At 40.1% G+C, this 18,057-nt stretch overlaps 1 protein-coding gene across 1 annotated transcript; it reads right to left on the bottom strand.

Annotated features, from left to right (window-relative positions):
• On the bottom strand, nt 1-12,475 carry LOC137913741 (xaa-Pro dipeptidase-like). Its single transcript, XM_068757372.1, has 15 exons — nt 12,454-12,475; nt 10,534-10,717; nt 8,807-8,934; nt 7,397-7,460; nt 6,243-6,290; nt 5,765-5,826; nt 5,130-5,174; nt 4,397-4,472; nt 3,900-3,946; nt 3,478-3,546; nt 2,729-2,806; nt 2,491-2,639; nt 1,854-2,038; nt 1,242-1,433; nt 1-415 (listed from the first exon to the last, which is right to left on the bottom strand). The coding sequence occupies exons 1-15, from the start codon at nt 12,468-12,470 to the stop codon at nt 287-289; spliced, it is 1,473 nt and encodes a 490-aa protein (XP_068613473.1). The 5' UTR covers nt 12,471-12,475; the 3' UTR covers nt 1-286.
• Between the last annotated feature and the right edge of the window lie 5,582 nt (nt 12,476-18,057).

Below are 18,057 nucleotides of genomic sequence, written 5' to 3'. Positions count from 1 at the left end.
TTGTTTATAGCTTTTTATAAACATTGTTTCAAATAAAAGCAGGAATTATTAAGAGTTAAGAATATTTTTGATTTTCCAGGAGGCACAGAACTACCGGTAACCATCTTTCATGTATTAGGGTAGAACTTGTGCCAGTGTGTGACTGATGATATCCATTACAATTTTCAAAATCAAAATATTGATGCTTTATAGTAGAAAATGTGTTCAATCATTTTAGAATATTATTCTTTTATATTATTTATATCCTGCAGCTGAGATTTCACTTGGAGACCTCAATCAGAATTTATCAGAGGACGGGGCTGAAGGATTTAGCAGAGTCAGCCATGAAGGCCTCTATTTCCTCCACCGTCCGAGGGACGCAGGTCAGCAGCTCAATGCCGTCAGCCGTCACTGCGATGTCGTCTTCAATGCGAACCTGTACACAGTAGATGGATGGAGAGAGGAATCAAAGCAGGAAACCTTTGACGCAAACAACGTTAGCGATTGAACATTCTAGTCATACGGCAAACGTTCAAAGTCATGAATAATTGTCTAACAGACTTTGTAGAACAAATGTATTAGGCTCATTGGAGCTCCGGCAATTTCAGCCACTTATTTTCTGATTTAAGATTAAGAATTTTCTTCATCGTGGGGTCTCTGGCATAACATTTTAAAAGGTGATACACAAATTAATCACATTATAGCTGTTTGTTTTAATGATTCACGTCAGTTTAGAAAAGTTTTTAATGAATACCTTGAACCATATGGGTCCATCAAAATTATCTTCAGGATTTATGTAAATGGTAAATGGACTGCACTCATAGAGCTTTCTACACCTTCGCAGTGCCCAAAGCGCTTTACATTAAAGCCTCACTTTCACCCACTCACACTCCAGTGGGCGACTGCTGCCATGCCCACTGGGAGCAATTTGGACACTAACATGTAGACAGTCAGGGCTGGGATCCAAACCACGGACCTACTGATCACTGGATCTACCAACTGAGCCATTGTCTTGGCTTTTATTAAGTATTTCTTTGTTTCTACTTTGTATTACTTGAGATTGTCATGCTTAAAGTCACACTACTATTAGTATATAGACAAAAATGTATAGATTTAGTTGAATACGATAATGAGATCAATCTGTTGAGATCTTTTCACCATTAGTTGCGTCATCATTATTCCGAGAGATGACTTAATTCATTTCTTGTACCCCCCTACCGAGTCACTCCAACAAATGACATAACAAAACGTTGGAGACTGACCCCGCCGAAGCCGCGGAAGCGAGCCAGCACTTGGTTATTGATGAAGCAGCTTTGGGCGGGGTTGGCGAGGGCTTGGTCCAGCAAGTGGTTGATGAAGTAGATGCCAGGCTCCACAGTCAGGACCATTCCCTTCTGCACCAGGCGGCCCATCCGGAGACTTTTCAGACCAGGTTCATTAATACGCTCCAGGCCCTGGACATGAGGACAGTTTGTTCAAACTAGTCTCACAGTTACAACAAACATTTTGATATACAGTATATTCTTTAAGTTACAGGCAAATTGAGTTCTAATAAGCCCTGCATCACAGTGCATTTCCCATAGAGACATATTCCGCTGCACCTTTGGAGTGCTAAAAGTCTTCATTATCCTGAAACCATCTTATTTTGGAGGACATTTCAGCTTTCCCCCCCCCGCCTGCCCTCATCCTGAGCTTGGCCTCTTTGTGTTCCTCTCTTTCCTCCGCTTTCAGAGCCCTCACCATCCGTAGGTGGAGGGTAAAATGGCACAAGTGTGCATTTTCTATTTTCTGACAAATGGCATGTTTGACTATTAAAACCTTAGTTATTGGTTGGTTATCATAGGGACAATTTCAGATCAAGTCTTCAGTCTCACCTCAGGGTATCCTCCGACATCGTGGACGTCAATGCCCAGCAGGTGTCCCAGGCCGTGAGGCATGAAGACGGAGCCCAGGTGGACCTCCAACATGTCCTCCACGCTGCCATTAACAAGGCCGATCTTCGCCAGTCCCTCCAGCTGAACCCGATCAGCCAGGCGGTGCATGTCAGTCCACTTCACACCTTCAACACAACAATAACATCTCACTTAGGTGTTGTTTACACAATATTATTTGGAAGACATCAGCAACTATGATTGAAACAAAACAACTTTGTTTAATTGTTCATAAAACCTTGTTGTGTGTCAAATTAACTAAAGAGAGTTACTCCTTCAGCAAATACTTAACAGATCGCTCTGTGAAAAATTACCAAATAAATGGGCAGTACGTGGTTTCTGCCACCAGGGGTCGCTCAAAAACAAGCCATGTCCTACCATTCTCCTTTGTCGTTTTTAATCTACAGGTCACGAATTCTTCCAAGTATCTCTGGATTGAGTGTTTTGTCATAACTTTTGTTGTTGGGGACACTTGAGCTGCTTTATGATTGAGCTACATTACAGATTTCTCTTTGAAACATTGGAATGTGAATGTGATAATGAAAGTAGTATTTAATACTGCAAGTAAAAGGTTAATAACCTGGTTTGATGGCAGCCATGACAGCTCTGGAGGCTTTGAGGACAGCCTCATAAATGGCCCTCTGGTCTGGAGTGAACTTTCCATTGGCTGGGAAGGAGCAGGTGATGTCAGAGGAGTAGCAGTAGTACTCGCCTCCCATGTCAAACAGACTGCAAGGGACAAAACATCATTTAATTTAGTCAAATGTTCAGCGCTCCGGCGTTTGGAAAAAGTGTCAAAACCACTGAAGGCTATTTACCACATATCTCCATCCATAATTGTCTTGTCGTTCGGAGCGCCAGCATGGCCATAGTGCAGAGTGGCTGAGTTATTTCCCCTGTTGTTGAACAGTAACACAATATGAGGAGTGGCAAGACATATTAGCACTGAATGAAAATAATGCAGAACTAACACAAAATCACATTTTAATAAATGTATTTCAATAGAGGGATTCTAAACTTTACACATCTAATCAATGTCCAGACAAAATGCACCTTTCATAATAAATGTGATTATTGGGACTGAATTCTTTAGAACCTTTTAATGTGAACAGGAAAATACCCTGCATCCACGGAACACTAATCCTCAGGTGATACTAATTATACATGGCCTTTAATAGAAAAGGTTCGATTATACCATGTTAAAAAAATACTTCATCCACAACGCCATTATTTCCTCTACATCTTAGACTATAAAAAAATACACCAAAGGTCTCCCTCACATTTTAAATTGTTTCTAATATCAGTTTTATTTTGTTTTCACATGCCTCTTTCTTTATAAATTGTATACACCCTGCTTATGTTCGGTTAATTACACTGTCAGGAGACATGTTCAAAATGGAGAACCATCCTCTTGAGGCGAGCTCATCTAAATTAGCACATCTTTGAGATGCGGAGTGCGTCAGCTCCTCTCTGAGCCTCTGCAACATGCTACTTAAATGAAATGTAAGAGAGGCGTAACTGCAGCTTCAGAAATCAAATGGGTAAACATTCATTAATGAAGGCTTACGTTCCACAGATACATGTATACGAGGTGTGACGCATCCCTCCTCTGTTGTAGCAGTAGTGCTGGAACAGGCTGCCAAGACAAAAAAAAAAAAAAACAACTGAGAAAAAGCAGCTGATGAATTTCACCAGAGCAGGGATCACAGGAAATACTAATTAGGTGACAGACTTTAATAGGCCTCCTGCTCCCGACTCATTCGGCAAGCATTCTTTAATCATCACACAGTCAAGGACATCAAACACTTGTATGGACCTCAACAGCATTGCAACACAGTGCACGATGAACACGTATCCAGTCCTTGTTAAAGCAAATTAGCACGACTGAACACGGCTTAAAAATAGAGCATGATCTTAGTAGATAAAGACATTTATTCCTGTCTTGTTAATAAACAAGGTCAAGAAAAAGAAAAGAAATGCACCACTTACCTCTCCATTTCATATTCTTTCTGTCCAGGCTTCACATGCTTCATGACCTAAAGAGAATAAGTGAACTCGTATACGGGTTACTCAATAAAACAGACTTTTGAAAAGTCAAATGTGAGAAGCACTGAAGCCTCAACATCGCTCGCTGTCAAGTTGATGGCGTGCGTAGTAAAATGCTCAGTCTCTTTCTTTTTAATGCGTGCTTCCTGTTTTGTCCTTTTACATGGCTTTTGGGCATCGTCACTTTCAGCACAACACATTGTGAAATATCGGCCTCAGTATAATCTGCAGTATTTATACAGCAAAGAGCCAAAGGGTTTAAAAGTCAGGGAGAGATCCCTCATGCTTTTTCTGAACAGCTGACATCTTGAACCTTTTTAGTGAACATTTGTCTCAATTGAGTGATATGATACAATATTTAGAAAACCTTTTTCTATTTGAAAGTTTCTTATAAATATCGATTTCAGCACATGCACAAACCTAGCCAGAGAGGATCTTACCATTTTGTGGGCTTCACTGGAAATCCTGTTGGTGTAGCGCAGGACCTCCAACTCCATATCAGTCTTAATGAGACGGCTATAAACAGAAAGAAAAGGAATGGGAGACTAGCACTTCCATTATGATCATTAAACTGGCAGTAAATCAAAGCACAATAAACAGTACCGATAATGGGAATTCAAACAACGGAGCTATGTGATGGGAAAAGCAGTCGCTGCAACTTAGATGGCAAGATATTGAAGATTATCATGGATGCAAACAACAAATAACACACAGCAGTGGTAACCAATGCTAAAACTGACATGACTTGAAATAAAATGGGTAATAAATGTAGCCCCTTAAAGAAAATAAAAAAGAAATGCCAGTTCTACAGAGAGGAGGCAGGGGGCTTCAATCAAGTCTCTCCCCAGAAGGTGTGCCTGAAAAGCATTTCTACTCATTTCAGAAAATGTCAATTCATCTGGAGGGTGCAAACTTTAATGCCACGGACCACTAGGCAAGCACGTAGTCCATTACATATGAGCGGGCTGGATTCTGGTTCAAAGAGGGAAAAAACAAGCCCCCGTTTCTTGCAGCAGAAGCACAATTACTTGACTGGGCAGCTGTAATTTGTACACTTTGAGAGTAAAGGTCGCAGCAAGTCTGAAGAAACTTTGAGTTAATTAAGGAGGTCCTATCTTTGTAGTGATTTAAAGTCACCTTTCTCAATATAGTAAAGCACATTTCATTACTTACCATTCCACAATGACTGGGTGTAAAAGAGTGTTGTTTACTTGGAAGCTGATAAAAAAACAAGACATAAAAACATTATAAATATGAAAGTTAAATTAGACCCTTAAACTTCCACCATGTTGAAAATGTGTTTCCAGGTGTGCAGACATTAAGGGCATGTCTGATGGGCATGAGCTAAATGTCCTTCCCTCCCTTGTCAACCGAATGCATCTGGAGCAAGCAGACAAAGATGATGCTGCCGACACATTTTCTGAACAAAACTGATTGATAAAGTGATTCCGTTGAGCGCTCACTCTCCTGCCAGATGGTGTCCAAAGAGCTGCCTTTCTCACTACTCTTCATTGGACTGTTACTGTGCAAAACCTTCATCGCTGCCTTCTCACAGCAACAGGCTTTATGTTATTCCCAGTTTTCATAGCTTCAAGGAAAATGTTAAATACTACGCTGTACGGTCCAACTGGGACAACAAAAATAACAAAGTCTAGCTCAGCACCAGTAATATTTCCTTTAGAAAAATTCATTCAGAATTAGGTTAATCAGCATTCATGAGTCTTTTCTATTCTCGGTAATAAAAGGAAAAGCCTTCCTCAAAAAAAAGTATAATTATGTTGATGTAAAGAGAGTCCAATTAAACATACCCACTAATTCCTTCAAAGGAGGCTTCGCGGCAGAGGCTCCCACTGTCCGTGTTCTGTCCTCGCTGAACGGCAAAAAAGAAAACTGTTACGGATGTGAAAATCAGAAAGGACACCCCAACAAGTAGTCACGCCTGTAAAGTTGCTTTACAGCCACTTTAATAATCTGCTCCATAATGATGGGCATATTATAGTGAGTGGTAGAATCAGGAGAAAGGACATCATTCAATTTATGTTGATTGTGTGTGGGTTTTGATTTTACACTATAAATATAATAGTCCTGTTTTTAAAGATAATTCCGATTCATATTTTTCATTTGTTTTATTTTTTACGAGTTAAGCAAACTAGAACTGCAGGATCTTATATATATATATAAAAAAAACACTGATTCAAAATGTAATGTTGAAGGAATGCTCCCACACCACACACACCCATCTGATATACAAACATTCTGTGAAAAATAGATTAGCCATAGGAATACCAGAGTTAGGAGAGTTTCTGGCCTCGGGTTGGACAGGACATCGACAATCTGTAAAGAAACGCCAGGGAGCAATTAAAAGGCTGGGACAGACAGCAGCGCTGCAGAAACAGTTTCCTGCTGCTCTCAGGCTGCAGCCTAAAGGTCATTCCAGCAGATGCCAGCAGTCACCTCTATGGTGCTCAGCAACCCACTGCACGACAAACCTCCAGCGACTTCACTATTCCTCGGCCAAAAGCCCAAATGTCAGATAACAGCTCCCTGACTCAGTGCTCACAGACAATGTGGTGAAAATGGAACTTTGCTATCATTAGTATTATCATTAACACCACTCAAATTGATTTCCTAGTATTGACTCTACAGAGCAGGAATGGTCTGAAAGCTATCATGTTTTAATGATTCAATTGTGAGCAATAACTTCACCCTGTAAAACAAGGCGACAGGAACATTTTGCTCATTTGATAGGAGACGCTATCATTTTACATCCACTTTTTGGATGAGTGAGATATAATAGTTAATTACAGAGAAACAGACCACAGATAAAAGTGTGTATGTGTGTGTGTGTGTGTGTGTGTGTGGGTGTGAGAGAGAGAGACTAATTTCATGTCTCAGTGACGAGTCAAAAACTGCTAATATGCCCATGGCCTGACTGATAAAATGACAAGTCGTCTCTTTGGGTCAATCTGTGGGCAGCATCGCCTGAACGCTGAAGACCCACAGAGGAGCTGTGTGACTAATAAAAGGCAGTATTGTGAGCATCGTAATTAAGAATACGACGCACACATAATATCTGACATATCACCAGGACCAATCACTGAAACGCCAAAGTGTAAATTTAGAAATAAAAATTGTGATTCATTTCAAATGCAAGCTTCTGATGATGTGATGGCGAGTGAAAGCTGTTTACTCGCCATCGTCAACCCTCCAACATGGCTCCCCTGGGAGTCTGCAGCCATCCTTAATATTCTGTTGTCACAAACTCTAAAATAGTCAATTACAGACTGAGCAGTAATGTATATTTAGACCAGGCTGTTAAAGAAAATGCTGCAGGATCTAGATTTACGTCATAACTCAGTGACTGAACATCGGCATCCAGGTAACCGCACAGAAAAATGGTCGGCACACACACACACACACACACACACACACACACTTACATCACAGGTATATTGCACCTCATCAACGGCATACTTCTTTTTGAAGTGCTCTTTGGGAAAGATTCTGTAAACATATCCACAACAAGAGGCATGTGAGGAACAGTGCAACCAATAAACAAACAATAATTTGTGTACAGACTGAGGGTTGAAATACGATTCTTAGTTTGTGACGCTCTTGAAAAAGTTCATGTCTTAATGCAAAACATTTCATAGTAATCAGTTACCACAGCATGATTGATCAGCAAAAATAGACCAGAAAATATTCTGCTCATACTGACACACCAAATATTACAAATGAAACACAATCATCATGAAGGGCAGCATTTCTCCAGCGCACTCACTCTGAAGGAGGTTAAGGGAAAGTCACAGAATGAGCAGCAGCAGCAAACTATGTAAAAATATGGCTGAATGTGGCCTTGCAGCAGCAAGAACTCTAATGTCTGCCTTTTAATGGCTGAACAAGTTGGATAGTGAAAAACAAACAGACATATGCATGCGTTCTTCATGCTTGTATTCTAAAATAGGCTGCTTGGTGAGTTTTGCTGCTGATAGCGGCGCATGAGAGGAGAGAATCTAATCTGTTAAATTACTAAAACACTATAAATTTAAAGCATTATCACATTAATATGAATGTTGTGCTGGTAAAGAAGCAAATGCCGCGTGGAATAAAAATTAGGAAATGGTAAAATGAATCAACGAAGACGCTACACATTTAATCGAGCCACTTTAGCCCTCAGAATCATTGAATATTTCCCACAGATTCCCTTTCCTCATTTTAAAAGATCAGGCTCCAAAAATAATTGCAATAGTGTCGACACGAGAGGAACTGAAGGTATACCAAAAAAAAAAATCCTTCACACTCAAGGAGCGATGCAGAAAGTCTTGGCCTGTAGCTCCACCGTACCTTGATCACAAACAGCAGTGAGTCTGCAGTACTTTATGTACCACTGTGGACTACTACTACCACAATAGTAGTAGTAGTAGTAGTAGTAGTAGTAGTCCACATAACCTGCCCTCATACAGTTAACCTTGTAGCTAAATGTGTAAAACTGTTTTGTAACTGTAACTTCGTATCATGTAAAAACTGCACTGCCATTGAATAATAAAAAACATAAAAAGGAATAAATATGACTGTCCCATTTGTACACAGAATGTGGACTGGAAATACTGCAGCAGGCTTTGCCGTCAGTATAATGAAATATGTCTGGAGCGGTCGAAGCAATGACGCACCTGCTTAAACAGTTATCCGTGGCATGACAATAAATAAAGTGAACACGCAGGATGGCTGTAAAAGTCAACTATGCAACGCATGACTTTGTCAACCCTTTCAAGTCAGAGCTCCCGGCTGTGGAGCAGCTGTTGGTGACTGCTGGCCATGTGCGAAGCTCTTTGAAGATTAGTGCAACTCACTCGCCCATCCAAGTTGCATAGCTTTCGGGCAGTTTTGGAACAAAAAGGACGGATTTGCCGGAGTCCACATCAATGGCTCCATAACAGTCAGACTCTGTTACTCCGAAGGCCCAATGGAAGAAAGACTCCTGCAGAAAGGAAAGAATTACCGGAGCATTAGCGAAGGAGATTATGGTGTGACAAGAGAGCTATTCTTGTCAGGTTATTAAATAAGAACACAAAAAGACGTTGTACTGCTCAGGCGAGTTCAAGGTGAATACAGAGGACAAATAAAATATCCATTATGTTACGTGCCTCTTGATTTTTGGAATAACATTACCCATGAGTGTTAGAAAACCTTAGACTGCCGGTTGGCTGGCCTCCCCTACACAACACAGTTCATGCACCTCTCGTTAGGACACTATGCTCTTAGAACTGCATTCATTTTGTTTATCCTTCAGCATTTCAATAGGACACTTGAAACACACGAGATTCTTATTTATACATATTATCCAGCTGCTGCAGATTTGGCATCCAATGCACATCACATCCACGATGCCTATTACTCATTTCTCCTCATTGCAAAAGGTGCTCTGTTAGATATGGAGCAAGTCTCTGTAGAGCACATTCCAATACAATAAACTCGTTGTCATGTCCGAGATGTCACATGGTGCATTAATCTCCTGGACGCAGCCAGTAGAATAATGGCATACAGTTGTCATAATGCTAACAATAGTCAGGAAGGCTGTGGTGCTTAAATAATGCTTAATTGCTATCATTAGACCAACAATAACTAGAAAGACAATCAGAGATTGCAGACCCTCGCCTCCAAGTGAACCATCTCGCAATGTTAAAGGATCCTTTAAAAACTTCTAGAATCTGGATCCAGATCCGGATCAACTTTAAATCACAGTCCTCGGTTCAGTAACGTCAAGTAATATTTTTGTCTCCTGCGTACTACAACATACCTTCTGGACTCTTTTTCCCATCATGCCATTTGTGTCCGTCCCTCTTAAAGTGACACTCCCATGTTACAGCACAGGCACAATTCCAGATGTAACAATAATTCTAGAATCTGGATCCAGATTCAGATCAAAGCCATTCTCGGGGAGGACCGAGCCACGGACAGAACCTTGCTTGTGTAAAAATTTCAAGTTGATTGGGTAACTAGTTTTTGAGTTATGCGCGCGGACAGACAAACAAACAAACAGACAGACAAACAGACAGACAGACAAACAAACAAACAGACAGACAAACGAACCCAATTACAATACGCTCACCTCCCCTTCGGCGAGGGTAATAATAATAATGCCAGTCTGTTTACCGCCCTCTGGCAGCATTAAGAACCATGCGTCATTCTCAGTCTTTCTTCTGCACTCTGTTTGGTGCAACTTCAGCAGATCATCTCGACTGTAACTACGGTCTGAAATGCATTGCGCTGCCGTACGATTGGCTGATTATATATTTGTATTAACAAGCACTTGACCAAACGTAAAGGAGTGTATGAACACGGAAGGCATTTAGGGGAGACAGGAGAGGCTGGTCGGAGGCACCTCGCCTGAAAGGCCTCTGGGTGCTTTTAGGGATCGATACCACAACCAGCTGAGAGGAGACGGACGCAGGATGTGCTTGAGGGACTTAAACTCGCTGCTGACTCGGGGATCGTAGATTGATGGACAAGTAAATGCAAGACCCTGTTCCCCACCTCAGGCACAGTTTTGTGCCACCAGTAAACCCAAAGTACGTACCTGTCTGAAAAGGAGGTCTGTGTCAGTGCAGAATCTCTGCTTCTGCTCTCCTCCCTGCAGCACCACCACCGACTGCGGTGCCACTCCATCTTTGGCTTTCAGCCCTTTGCACAGTCGTCGACGGTTCTCTGCAAACAGGTCAGCTGATACCCTGAGGGTGTCATTACCCAGCCAGTAGACGGGTCTGATAGGACAGGGAGACAGACAGTAGAACGACTCAACCCAAAGGAATTCTGGGTCTAGATTAGGATTGTGCTGACATAATGAGGACAATCACAAAATAAGAATATTCTCTGCATTGTGCTTCATTAGTTCTTCGTCTCAAAAGCATATATCAGATGGAATAACTTAATCTAATGTTTAAGATGTTCTAATATAAGCCTATCCTAAATTTACTTTGGGATCAAGAACATTATCAAGCTTTTCAGGCAGTACAAACACACACACACACACACACACACACCTGATTGCATTTTTAGTTATTCTAGATTTTTCTAGCTAATCCTCATAATCTGAAATGTGGATGAATCACAGCCCTGCATTCTTCAAGGAGTGCTTAAGACATAAATTTAGACAGGTCTTAGTTATATCTCAGCCTCAGGCAGTAACTTCACTGATAACAAATACAACTGACTCAGCTTGAACTGCACTAAAGGTTAATCAATAACCTGAAGCTTTCAACGGAAACAAGCCCGCAAGGGCTTTTTTGAAATGCTCCTCTTAGACCGGATGTTTGACGTTATTTGTACTGTAATACATGCTACTGTGTGACTGTACTTGTACGCTAACATTCTATCTAATAAATATATTCATCATCATCATCATATTTCATGGTTCAAGGATGTTGGAATTATTCATTGTCAGCTGAGTATCCAGGTTGTTGCAGAAGGAGGTAGACATGATCATGTAACACAGTAAACTAAGTGTCCTGCTGGCTTCACTAATATGGCCGTTTTACATTTGCATGTTCATTTCTCAAAAGGGCTCATCTTATATTTGCTGATTGTTCACACATTCATGATTTCCTCTGCAGGGTCACGATAACTTATATATATATAATGATCATAAATCTGTCTTACCGGTAACATAATAACAATATTATACAACACATGACTTGAAGCTGATACAAGAATTCATTGTTTTCAGTAGCTATAATCAGACATGAATATTTTGCATGGCTAGATGAGGATTTATTTAATACACGGTAACATAAGCCTTTCTGATGTTTGTGCAAGTCAACCTATAATATTGCATTATTGATTACTTTCAGAATTACACACTGCACTAAAAAAATAAATTATAATATAAAAATGCATAAATAAGGATGGTGGGTTCTTTCACATCAATGTATTCACTAGGTTGTAATTATATTAGCAACAAGTAATGTAACCCAGTGGTGCCCAATTTTGAACTGATCCCAAAAGGGAAATAAAAATGAAGCTTTGATTAAAAACATTAAAAAATAAAAAGAAATCCTGTCACGCAAAAACGTTTCTCAATAGCAGAATATTTCAGATCAGCAGCGAGGCCGTTGTTGAAAAAGGCTGACGAGCAGGTTTCACCATGTCGACAGATGTTTTGCGACTTTGAACGTGAAATACATGTTAATACTTGAAAGAGAACTGTTAGAACTGCGTCACACGTCCTTTGCACGATACGTAACAGCAACAAAAGTGTACTAACTGTGTGATATAAATTCTTCATCCATTCATAGATCGACTTAAATCGAGACAGTCACTGTGTGATATAAATTCTTCATCCATTCATAGATCGACGGCGCAGAAAGGGCTCGTCCGTCTCACGGCGTCATTATGAGACAAGAACAAACACATTTCTTAAGCGTCTTTAACGTGGGAGTGAATCTAAAGGACGGAATAACCAGACACCTCCGAGTAAAGCGCTGAGAAGCGAGGGACTCACTGCGGTGCTGCAGCCATGTTGACGAGCCCGTCCAGACTGTCACGTTGCACTCGAGTCACGTGACACGCGGCACGGCCTCGCTGCGAAATACGTCACGTGGCTACATAGTCAGGCAATACAACAGGGAACAGGGACGTTGTGCAGTGTGACGTCATAGGTCCATTTCGGACTGTATTCTGACAATATTCTGCTTTCATTGTGAGCTAGATATATAAAATGAAATAAAAGCTTAAAAGAAGAAAAGTATTTGCAACTCCCAGAGCCATAATACCAAGTTAGATAGTACACCATAAATTTCAATAACGAAAAAAGGGAAGTGAACAATTAACCAACTCAACTTTGTAGAGTTTCTTTCAGTTCTCTATTTTTAGAGGATGTGAAATCACCATCCATCCATCCACTTTGTGTAGACGAGACGATCTGAGAGCATGTTGTAATCTACAAAGAATGCTCAATGTGGTTATAATTTCACATAATTGCATAGAAAGAATGAAGTCTAACAGAAATATTTATTTGTATTTTTTTGGAAACAAAATACAGTATCTCCTTTCATGTGATCTGCAATGGTAATTTTACAGTAAAAACAGTAGGGGGAGATGCAACTCTCTTCTGTCACAATGCAGGGAGGATTTTAAGAAATAATCAATTATCATGAGTGACTGCAGATAGGCGAAGCAAAGCAGGTAACTCTGAACAATGTGTTATAGTACAGCACTGACACACTGTCAAGAAAGTTGATACAACAGCAATGGAAACATTTCCAATTTCACACCATGCTGTCACATCAATGCATAGTGGTGAAAACTGTTGCTTTTCTGCAAAAATAAAGTTTTAGTTTGATAAAGCACTTCCAATCTGGGTGGGATTTCTTTTTTAAGAAGTGTCTCGACTGCAAGAATAAATGTATGTCCATATGTAAGCAAATTATAAGTCATTTTGTGAGCCAGTAAGTGATCGAGCCAGTGAAAGTTGTGCCTCATCTGAACTACAGGCAATCTTTCCTCATTTATATTCATGTGAATACATTGGCCAGTTTTGCTAAGACCAAATCCAATCAGTTACCCTTTTTTGTCTAACAAAATACAATCATTTTACAGAAAAGGAAGATTAGTTCACAGACAAATGTGGCTGCATTCACAGTCCTTCCTGACACGCAACAAAGACATATCCTACATTTATACGCTCTTGTGTTTTTCTCTGTGAGTGGCCCCCTGACATAGAGAATAGGAGTCTGCTGGAAGGACAAAGGAAGACTCCGGGATGTCAGGCATCAAGCAACCACTGTCACTGTAGACTGAGTGCCATTTCCCCTGCAACCTTTTTTTTTTTTTTATCTCTAGTGACAGCTGTAAGTTGTGCTGATACAGTTGAACTGTTTAGCTTTGAGGCCTTGGCTTAACTCCTTATGGGTCTTGATGTTTTTCAATGGATGGAGGATTGTCTTCAAAGACAGTTGAGCCTTCAGGATAGCAAATGGCCTCAAGAAATAGAGGAAAGCGGGATGGTAAGGAACAAACTCTTGTGACCACGAAGTTATAGACTTGCTAAAACAACCAAAAATAGAAGAAGAAAGTTCTCTCTGCGACTTTCTCTTGGTACGCTCCTTGAGCAAGTCCCTTCATGATGTTTTCATTTAAGGCTAGCTCCCACACTTTATATACTGCTTTCATTTAATATTTAAATGATTAATTAAAAAAGGGCCCATTTTATTACATTGAACCAAGTATACAAAATGATCCAAAGAAAGAGTAACTCTAAAATGTCTTCTGTATTTTTCCTCCAGGTACTACTGGTAATCCAATCCTCTATGACATGAATTCTTGAGACAGCATATTAGTGTAGAAAGGCAAGTAGTACAGTTTACTTGGATTATTTACTTTCTTCAGATGACCAAAAGAGATTTTAATTAAAACACAAAAATCTGCTTGCAGGCAGATGGACTCTGATGACGAGTAATAATCTCTGACGAGTGTTTGAGGATAGAGAATTTAATTACAAATGTTGAATTGTTCAAATATATATTTGTGACTCCTTTTGAAAACAAGTTTCCACGCTTCTTGCCAAAACTACATTTTGTAGAATATAACAACAAAGGGACACAGACAACATGGATCCCATCTGTTTTCAATTCCTTTATCCTTTTAAATTAATCACAAATAGGATTCTTTCCGAATCACATTTAACTGTCTCACAACGTCTCCCTCACAGACAACGGAAATACATTTTTCAGAGCAATCTGCTGGCTCCTGTCTTGCATAATTTTAGCAATGTTATGTATTTTAAAATAATGAAATGAAAATGGATTCTATCAATTCTATCAAGAAAATGGATGGATGGATGGATGGATGATCTGGTGGAGAAAAAGAGGTCAATGATGTACTCCTCTTTGCAGTGGATGTCTCGTCCTTCCATGACCATGAAGTCTCCCCCCCAACTTTAAGACAACAAGCTTGTTATGACTAGATGATATTTTGGCAGTGTCTACAGTTTGACTAAAATAAACAGGTACGGAAGACTAATTATTAATTAATTGAGATAAACAAAACTGATATATAGTTTCATAAATAAGACTCATCCGCTCACAGTAGTTCAGCTATTCATAATAAACTGCGAGGTGACCTTTGGGATTGACAGCCATAATATATGCATACAAGCACAAACATTCACATTCAAGTTTACAGAAATGCAAATATCAAAACATGAAAACCCTTTCATGGGGGGGGGGCAGTGTGTTATGTGTTTTCTAAAATAACATTTCTATCCTTCAAAGTTTGACAGCCAGCCGCTACTCTTGCATCCCCATGGGTACGATGTTGGGTGAACAAGTGTGATATGCCAATTCCTTTCCATCCGCCGAGATGCCAGAGAACAGGATGAATGGTCCAGTAAAGGCAGCTCTGCTTGTTTCCATCTTGTTAATATGCCACTGAGTGGCCTGCTGGAATCCGGAGACTCACTAGAGGCTGATCTCCAGAGAGCTGAACATCACAAACATTGCTACAGGAGGTGGCAGAGATCATCAGAGCGGTGTAAATAACCTTGCACAGCAAAGGGGACAAGTTGTTCTGCTCTGCTCTTTTGCACGGTGGGAACTAGTTAACACCAGATTACATCTGAAGCCTTCATGGAGTCAAATGACTCCCAGATAAGTTGGGGATATCAGGTTTGAACAACTTTCCAATTACGGTATTTAAAAAGTCAAATATCTATAATTTAATGTCCCACCTACTGTCAAGCAGGCGTATTATGCTCACCACTATCATTTCCTCTCCTGAATGGGAAGAGCTACCTTTGCTCGACTTCTTATGTGTATTAGAGCAACTGAAAGTTTAAACAAGACTGGGCTGAGAGTAAGACAGGCGTGAATCTTCTTTCCAAAGCACAACTCACAAACTGATAGACGTCCAGGGTGAGGAAGGCTCTTCATCACAGAGGGTGAAGTGAGCAACCAAACAAGCAAATGGGACCAACAAAAATCTAACTTAAAAAAGCAGTTTAGGAGGAGTTCATGTGTTCCCACAAGGACTAACCGACAGACAGCAGACCAGGGTTTATCAGATTAACCGATTGATTGGTGATCAGGAGTGTCCTGGAGAGAAGACCAGTGAGCCACGCAACATATACAAAGGAGAGATAGACAGGAACATGAAGAGCAGGGGCTGACAGAGGGAAATGTGCTAATCCTAAAAAAAATGTATCTCTCTTTCTTTCTTAGGCCTACCAACAAGCTATTCTGGTGGTGTTTGGATTTTATGCAAGGACAAAAAAACAAAAACACCAATATCTTGTTAATTGGAGCAATTCGATCATCTTATGTAATAATCACCTCTGGTCTATATCTTATTCTATCTTCTTTGCAATTAAATTGAGCGTAAAGCACCAATTTATGACCAACAATCCAACTGTCATTGCCATGTCAGCCCTGGTTTGATGTCTTGCTAATACTAACACATCTGTGTAGCTTCTGGCACAACAATACGTGAAAGAGGCATTGAGGTACTTGCAGGACTTGTTCTTGTCAGGGATGGTTATTATGTTCAATATGAAGAAAAATGTTGCTCAATACATCTCTAACCTTTTTTTTGTTTTTACCTCTGCACAGTGCTATCATTAACCTGTCATTTAATGCATCACTGAAATAAATAAAATATAAATTAATGGGCAAGGGAGTAATTTAATTAATCTCAATCCCATCCTGGAATTATCATTAGGCTCTGTCTTTAAACACTTGTGAATAACAGTAAGATATTAGTTGGACTAGTAAATTCAGGTTTACATTCCTGTTTGTGTTTTGATCATAACACCCCCCCACCAAAAAAGAAATGTATTACTGCTTTCAGAGCTGTACCATATTTAATTTCACTCAGCATTCATTCCATTTCAAGTGGAAATATTCCCACTTGCTGTGCAAACAACATTTCAACACCCAAAAGGTGTGTCTGCGCTGTTTTTCTCAACACATCAAAAGTGTCTTTGAATATTCTATCAATGCCCTCGTTCAAACAGATCAAAATGTTTTCAGGAAATGAATGTGATAAATTGTAGAGATGTTTAGACATGATACATTTGTTCTTGAAGCTGTTTCATCATTCAAGTGTGATTTGTGTGTTACTTATCCTTGCAAAGCAAAGTGATGGAAAGCAACTGCCCAAATATCTCGTCAAAAATGTCCAGTTAATGTTAAGTGGATTCTGGTGACTAATTTGCATCTACTCAAGAAGAAAATTTGACATGTCACCTCATTTTGCAGGCCTCAGTAGTTGTAGATGGTTAGTCTGATGAGGCACGTTCCCCCAGTGTGGTTTCCTCCCTCATTAGAATACCCCCCAAAATTCTGCCACAATCCACAGGCGTTGCCCTTTTTTCAATGTAGGACGGTGACACAGTGGGTTGAGCACAGCAAGAAGGTCCCTGATTGGATTCTACCTGGGGCTTTTTTATCTGCGCAAAGTTTGTATCTTCTTCCCATTCCTGCATGCGTAGTCTAGTTTTACTCCCACCTCCAAAAACATGCTATTTAGGTGAATTGGTTGCTGTAAATTGTCTAGTGTGGCCCCGTGATGAACTGGTGTCTCATCCGGGGTGTACCCAGTCTATCGCCCATAGTCAGCTGGAATAATCTTCACCAACACCAGTGACATGCAAGGCGGATAAAGCGGCAGTAGACGAGGAAATTATATCATTAGCCTATGTTCCAATTATTGTTCTTGTCACTAATCTTTTACACTTCATATTCCCTAGTTACTGTGTTGTTAATTATTAGACAGTGGAAACACACGATCCCTGAATATAACATGTTATATATTCATGAGCACTGTCAAAATGGCTCAAGAGACCAAACCGAAGCACAATGGATGGTCCTTTGGGACATTTCATAGGTCCACCGAGGAGGTTTTAGGATAATAGCAGCATTATCTGAGCTGAATTTAAAACAATGCAAAATGAAAGCAGGATGCATGAAGTTGTTGTTGGTGCTAAAAAAGAAATACAGTAGCAACAATTCTTTTAGCCCTTATATTTTCTGTGTTAAGTTAGTAACAGAGTAAACACTGTTTCAAACCAATACAAGAAGCTCCAAACTATTAACGAAGCTATTTCCCTGCG

Source organism: Brachionichthys hirsutus, unplaced genomic scaffold, assembly GCF_040956055.1.
Source record: "Brachionichthys hirsutus isolate HB-005 unplaced genomic scaffold, CSIRO-AGI_Bhir_v1 contig_197, whole genome shotgun sequence".
NCBI classification, from domain to species: Eukaryota; Metazoa; Chordata; class Actinopteri; order Lophiiformes; family Brachionichthyidae; genus Brachionichthys; species Brachionichthys hirsutus.
This window is presented reverse-complemented; position numbering and strand designations above follow the sequence as displayed.